At 44.6% G+C, this 7,774-nt stretch overlaps 2 protein-coding genes across 2 annotated transcripts; both read left to right on the top strand.

Moving 5' to 3' along the window:
• The first annotated feature begins 575 nt into the window (after positions 1-575).
• SARC_07831 (hypothetical protein) lies at positions 576-3,997 on the top strand. The gene has a single exon (XM_014298217.1). It carries the CDS (start codon positions 919-921, stop codon positions 3,862-3,864), a length of 2,946 nt encoding a protein of 981 aa, XP_014153692.1. The 5' UTR covers positions 576-918; the 3' UTR covers positions 3,865-3,997.
• Positions 3,998-5,487: 1,490 nt separating this feature from the next.
• Positions 5,488-6,527, top strand: SARC_07830 (hypothetical protein; the record flags this gene model as incomplete). Its single annotated transcript, XM_014298216.1, has 1 exon — positions 5,488-6,527. The coding sequence occupies exon 1, from the start codon at positions 5,583-5,585 to the stop codon at positions 6,525-6,527; it is 945 nt and encodes a 314-aa protein (XP_014153691.1). The 5' UTR covers positions 5,488-5,582.
• Between the last annotated feature and the right edge of the window lie 1,247 nt (positions 6,528-7,774).

Below are 7,774 nucleotides of genomic sequence, written 5' to 3'. Positions count from 1 at the left end.
TATATATATATGTATATATCTATCTATCTATATATATATATTTATATAAATTTATACTATAAAAACTCAAGAACCATACAATGTCTTCAAATCAATACGTACAGCCGTACAGTCCCACCAAATTGAACCAAGAACCCGCCAAATTTTACGAGTCAACCAAGGCCTACGTGACTTACGTGTCACAGAGACGCAGACTCCCACGCGACTCACACTGGGACTGAGCGAATGCGTTTGCAATAGCCAATGAGATGAACGAACAGCGACTAACCTATCCGTGAGCATATATAAATATAAATAAATATATCTATGAGAACTATAGTGCCAGTATACTACTGTGTTCACACACACTACAATAAGACTCAAGGATAGTTGTGCACGCACATATGAACCCAACAGCCGACTCATGTATCTAAGCACTTTGGCAATTATTCAGTTCAATCATAAACACACACACAGTACACAAGAATAATAGTATATGCACACACCAATGCAATAGCCGGTCCAAGCATACAAGCACTAGGCAACTGTTCAGTTCAATGACAAACACTCACATAGTACACAAGAATAGTAGTATATGCACAGACCAATGCAATAGCCGGTCCAAGCATACAAGCACTAGGCAACTGTTCAGTTCAATGATAAACACTCACATAGTACACAAGAATAGTAGTATATGCACACACCAATGCAATAGCCGGCCCATGTATACAAGGACTAGGCAATCGTTTAGTTCCTTCAAGCGCAAATTGTCGTAGTGGTGCGCTTGGATTGAGCAATCTGTCGAACACTCACAAAAGACACTAACACGGGTTTACGCTATCCATCGTACTCAAGTACTTCATGGCATAGCATCATCGTACAAATAAAGAATACTACACTTACAACCACCACTCCCCAAATTATTTCAGTATCAGGATTATGTTGAACGCAGGTCTAATTGTGCGCACCGTGCACAAAAGGTGTACGTGGCATTCTGTGTGTGCACAGATGCATATGGTTCAACCCCACACTCCTAAGACACCGTTGCTACTCGCTCGAAGCAAGCAATACAGCACTACCACGCACACAATAACAACTCCATGTGGGTGTCACAGTACAGACCATTTGCATGGCTACAAGAGTCTCGCGCAAGGCACACCTATCAATACCACACAAATAAAAACACGTCGTCGTCTACACACAAGCTATCCTAGATGTTCAGCGGAAACACACACACACAAACATGATACGACTCACACATCTGCAAGCACATCGACTACCGCGTCTCTACAATTCCGTGCGCGTAGTAATCAGCGTTTCTCTCTGCGCCACACACAATATCCGCTGAAGGGGAGTGTGGATGCCTACTTAGACAGTATTATACATAGCCCTTCGGCGACTCGTGTGTCTGTAGCCAGGCGTGCATTGGAGCGACTCAGCCCTACCGCAGAACACGGAGGGGCGTCTGTTGGGGTGACGAAGGAAGGCTCGGGCATGGGAGATATAAGGGGTATAAACTACTCCTCATTGATAGATCAACCTCTACACAGTACAGTTATCACCAGGGCACAGGAATATGTGCAGGATTTTGCACGGCAGGTGGTCAAAGGGAAACGAGCCAAGAACGAGAGCGTCAAGAACTGGGCGAGTGATGCCGAGAAATACGGGCTGCGTATGCGTGTGGAGGAGACTCGTACAACACATACACACTCGGACACGCCTACAGATAAACCTACAGACACGCATACAAACATCCATGCTATTGCCACACACACACAGTATGAGGTAGATGGTGCTGCTCTACAGGAAGATGTTGGTAATGGTAGAGTGCTGGCACAAGGCGAGTCTCTCAGGGCCGAGAGTATTGAAGAGGGTCAAGTCTATGGACAGACTAAATCTGACAGACCTGGTGGCGTAGAAACAGACACTACCACTAGTTTACATACAGATACAAGCAACGCCACTGTGGGCAGCGCACCTGGCGAACTAGCAGGCACACCTGAGAAACTATTGCACACACCCTGGGAAACAACCCTGGCAAATAGAGGAGCTATGACCACGCAGAACCAGACTGTAGGAGGAGACAGACCCAAAGAGGATAAGTACATGCTCAAAAACCTGGCAACTGAAGTCCACCGCATGAGGAAGGCTAAGAACTCGGGGTATTTGAGGGATGCGGAGAGTAAGGTAGACGCCCTGATGTCACGCCAAGCACTGGTATCAGCCGATGCCACGCACGCGATAGCTATCTACAAGGACGTACATCAGCCGCAGAAGGCTGTGCAGGTGCTGAGATTGCTGCAAACCCGGCAGCACCCGGTATTCGCCTACCACTACGCACCCGTTGTCGCTGCTCTGGGAGCGGCAGGGGATATAGATGGCGCGTTTGAGATGTTTATTGACATGGACAAGCATAATATCCGCAAGAACACGGTTGTGTATGCGAGTCTGATGCATGTGTACGTACGAGCGGGCCTGGGGCAGGTGGCCATTCATCTCATGCGTGAGATGCGGCTGGAGGGTATCACACCCGATGAATTGGTCTACAACACGGCTATAGGTGCCTACGGCCAGAACCAGCAATGGGACCGTGCGCATGGGCTGTTGGAGGAGATGCGAGCGAATGATATCGTCCCGTCTGTCGCAACGTATAATGCGTTCCTCACAGCGTATGCCAACACTGATCGGTTGTCATCTGTACAGCAGCTCATGGAGGAGATGAGACAGAGGGGTGTGAACCCAGACACAATGACATACAGCATTGCCATTGACGTATGTGCCAAGATTGGGGAGTACAACATAGCTATGAATCTGTATAACGACATGAGTAAGGATAAGGTGACACGCAGCAAAGCCATCTACAAGTCTCTGATGACATTATGTGCAACGTATGGTGAGGCCGATATGGCCATTGGATTGCTGAGTAAAATGAGCGAAGAGAAGGTCAAGGTCTCTTATTCTACCTACGTAGCAGCCATACGTTCATGTGAAAAGAACCGGCAGCACGATACGGCTCTGAAAGTGTTCCAGATGATGTTTTCGAATGACGGGAAACGACCGGGTCCTGCGGCCTACAACGCAGTTATGAATGTGCACAACGCCAGCGCTATGTTCCAAACATCTGTGAACATTCTGCGTGGCAAATCACTTACGAAAGTCGGCGATGCCGAGACGTATAACCTAGGCATCACTGCGTGTAGCATGGTAGGCAATATGGATAAAGCGGTGCGCTTGATGCATGATATGCGGGCCAAGGGCTTCACACCTACAGCACATACAGGCCTTGCAATAGTGAATGCATGCTGTAAGGCCAAGCGGTGCAAAGACGCTGTGGCGATGTTAGAGCTCGTGGAGGCAACAGACGAACAACCCCAAGACACGTTGTATAATAGTGTCATTGGGGTATGTACGTGGAAGGGGGAATGGAACGTTGCCGTGAGTATTGCGGATCGTATGCGTCAGAAGGGTATTAGGTGGAATGCGGGAACCTATAGAAATGTTGTAGCGTCTCTGGTGGAGATAGGCGGAGCTATCGATCGAATTGATGAGCTATACGAGCAAATGACTGGCGATTTAGATGCTGTGAGAAATGTGTGGGCCGGTTTCCACAGGACAGGGACACTCGACCTTAGCCTGCATAGCCCGTACACGGCACAGGCGGCAATAAGGCGGCTATCTCAAAACCTGGCAAAGCAGCAGAAGGAAAATCCTAGCAAGACCCAACGAAATATTGTCTGTCCAAAGATAGTTGCAGGCACGCAGGCAATGTTCAGTGCTGTGCATGCAGAGATGAGCAACATGTCACCTCCTCTGACAGCGGTGACATATGTCAATGGATTGGTTGTGATTGACGCGAAGGAGTTTGAGAAATGGATGCAGCGATGATAGCACACAAATGTTGCCCATCACCACAGTCAATCGAGGAAGGCTCGGAACCGCGCGCCTCAATGCAGACGCTGTTAAAACGATTATAGTTATGGTTAAAATATCGGAGAACGCCCCAGACGTGGGATTCTAGGGGGATTCGAGTTCTGTGGTTCTTTGTTTTTCTGTTTGATATACTGTACAGACTGGTTATGTATGCCTATATGTCAGGAAAACCTACATTCGCTTATACAACCCTGTTTTGGTATGCGTACAGCTTGCTGATATCAACAAGTAGTCAGTAGCATTGAAAAATGGTATATACATTTCACTTGCTGTACATGCAGCACTTTTGATTGTGGAGGCACATAGTTTGCATTTGCATGTGTATGTGTACTTCATGAATATATACAGTTTTGTGATGTGCAACAATAACGCTATATGTAACCATAGTTGTTAGGACACAACGAACGTGGATGAATACTACTTCTATTCGATATCTCGCGATGATGAGGTACAATATACTCTAAACCACAATCGCGTGATTCAGCTTTCCGAAACATTCCCGCACAAAGATATTGCAAATTTTGGTGATGAAAACCTCCATGTATGTCTCGATGAACGTCACTTTCTCGAAACTCATATGGCAAGCGAATAATAGTAGCTACAATTGCTATCATCCGGATTGTCCCTACATTGATCTGATCTGGGGAAACTGAAGTCGGACGGCGAGACAGCGCCCGTTGTTTGTTGTATATGTCGAAAAAGTTATCATTGTTTCCGTGGGCGGCAATTTCAAAGCAGAAACAATATGATATACCTTTGTCCAAAGCCCAACCAGCCTGTTCGCGACCTCTTTTTTCTATTTTAAACCCCTCTTCGTCTGGATTGACGTTTTCAAGTCAGAAAATTATCTTGGCACCCTCCCTGTCCACGTATATAGGTAGATAGATTATTAATCCTGGGCACTCTTCTATCTTGGCACCCTCCCTGTCCACGTATATAGGTAGATAGATTATTAATCCTGGGCACTCTTCCTGTGAACGTATGTAGGTAAATAGGTGACGTATTTTGGGTATCCTTTTTATGAACGTATGTAGGTGGATAGTTAATTTATCATGGGCTCTCTACCTTTTATCGTATGTAGGTAGATAATGATTTATCTCAGGCACTCTTTCTACTCACGTATATAGGTAGATAGATGAAATATCTTGAGCACCTTCCTAGTCACGTATGTTAGTAGATAGACGATTTCTTATAATTGGTCCGTGCGGAGGTGTCTTTCTCTTCGTCAAAATACGACGACTTGACGATATGTCCACGACACAATTCCGTGAATTTGCACAGGCGGTATCATATAACCACGAGCAATGGTCGATGGATTCACGGCAGTCAAATCCACGATTCGAAAAAGTTACTTGTAACAATGTAGTGGTGTAGAATGATCTGCCTAGCAAGTTGGACTTCAGCCGGTGTCGCACAGGTGACGTATTATCCTTTCTCTGGCTGCCAGAACTTATCATGAAGTACGAAAATATGAACTCGCATCCGTAGAAAGTGGCGAAAATACAGCTACAGATTGTGGTAGAAATGCAGCCTTCGAAGATGGAGCAGACTTTGCTACGGACAGTGATGTCGGGCATATGCAGTTACAGTCGCAAACGGAGATCAAGAAACGTTTGAGTGCCGACTGAGAAGTTGCCTACAACTCTGAGATTGCCACTCCTGGAATCCGTGGAATGACTGGATCCATGTTTCAAATGAACGTTGTTCTTGGTTCGTTCATCGCCACCATCGTGACACTCTTTATCAAGAATTGGCACTTGGGGCTTATGCTTCCCGCTATTCCCGGGGTTGTCATTGCTGTTGCAATTTGGTTCACACCAGAGTCCCCACGATATGTTATGAGAAAAAAGGGATATGATGAAGGAGCTGACGATCTTACCAAGATTCGAGGTGGTGACATCACCGCCGAAGCACAGGAAATCTATGAGCAGTTGAAGGCAGAGGAAGAAGCCGGTACCGTATCGTACGGAGATCTGTTTTCAGAGCCTAACTTGCGCAAACGTATGTTGATTGGGGTCTTCTTACAGATTGCTCAGCAATTGACAGGTGTGAACGCATTCTTGGGATACGCTTCTACCATCTTCGCTGCCATTGGTATGGACGATCCTTTCTTATTCAACATGATCTGGAACGCTGTCATGGTATTCGGCTGTGCCGTTGGTCTAGGTTTGCTAGATTCCAAGATTGGAGGACGTCGCAGACAGTTATTAATGGCAACCTTCATTATGGGCCCTCCCCTCATCCTTGGTGCTGTATCTCTACAACTTGACTGGAACGGCTACGTCACTATGGTCATGGTGTGCGTCTATGGCTTTGGCTTCCAGCTCGCCTGGGGTATGATCCCATGGATCTATCCCTCTGAGATCTTCTCCATGAGAGAGAAGGACAAAGCCATGTCGCTTGCTGTATTCTGGCAGTACTTGTTCAATGCCATCATTGTGTTTATCACCCCAAACATGATGGGTTGGTCCACACCCGGTACCTTCTACGTGTTCGGCGGATTGAATTGCATCAATTTGGCGTTTGTTATTCTCTTCATCAAGGAGACCAAGGGTGTTCCATTGGAAGGGATCCCAGCTTTATTCGGAGCTAAAGCAGGAGTACGCTCTATGGCCTAAAGCCAGTTTAGTCCAGTTTAGTAGTACAAATATAATATATAAACATAGCAAATACCGTCTTAAATACTATATATAAATATGTATATATGAACATTGAAGAACTATTTATCTGAAGTGCTGCTCAGAAGATTATGCATTGTCTTCAATTATTTCTTGACGATAATCAGTGACTGTATCTGCATCGCTTCTTTCGCCGAATCCACAACCCAGGCCGGCAACTTCTCAGTCGGCATCTCAAACGTTTCTTGATCTCCGTTTGCGGCTGTGACTGCATATGCCCGACATCACTGTCCGTAGCAAAGTCTGCTCCATCTTCGAAGGCTGCATTTCTACCACAATCTGTAACTGTATATTCGACACTTTCTATATATAATATATATATATATATATATATATGTATATATATAATTAGTAATAGTATAGTATATATATATAATAACTACTACTAATAATACTATATATATATATATATATATATATATATATATATATATGAGTATATGTAATATATTTCACAATACAAGTTATATTCTCAAGGCTATTAAGATATGATCATGGTTTATTTTAGTGGCGAAGCAGGAAGCAATGGCTGATCAAACGCAGAACAACATCATCGTTCTTCGATTTTTAAAGCAGAACCACAAGTACGGAGTTCCAAATACAAGATAAATAGAGATTCAAATCAAACACGTGTATCAAGGTACAGCGTGCAATGCACTAAAATTTGCGATACCAAGAATAAAGGATAGATATATCAATTAGCGCGGATATTCTAGAAACCGAGTTGTGGTTTGTGATTATGATAACATTCAAAATCGCTTGTATATAGCTCCGCACGCAGCTCCGCACGCATAATTGTAGTTTGGGTAATCTGGAAATACACATAAGATAGAAGATTTGTCCAATAACAGCCTGAATACAGCGAGAAATGTCACATATTTACAGTGGACATTGATATACATACATGTGCACAAGGATAGACTTTTAAATATGTACATTTGAATATATATCCACGCCCATATATGAATATAATATAAGTGGTATGTACCATGTACACAGCACAAAAAAAATACCGCATGAAAGTTGGAAACTTGGGTCAGGCCGTCAGGGACTCAGAGAGTGATAAAACCCTAAAACCTTAAATACCAAAACCTTGGAATAACTCAAAACCCTGTAATCGGTTGTTGGTCAACGGTTGGCGGAAAAATGCGCGGGAAAGCGGATCAGAGGGAAAAGCCCTACAGAAT

This window comes from Sphaeroforma arctica, assembly GCF_001186125.1.
Source record: "Sphaeroforma arctica JP610 unplaced genomic scaffold supercont1.649, whole genome shotgun sequence".
NCBI lineage: Eukaryota > Ichthyosporea > Ichthyophonida > Sphaeroforma > Sphaeroforma arctica.
The sequence above is the reverse complement of the archived record's forward strand: the minus strand, read 5'-3'. Positions and strand labels throughout refer to the sequence as shown.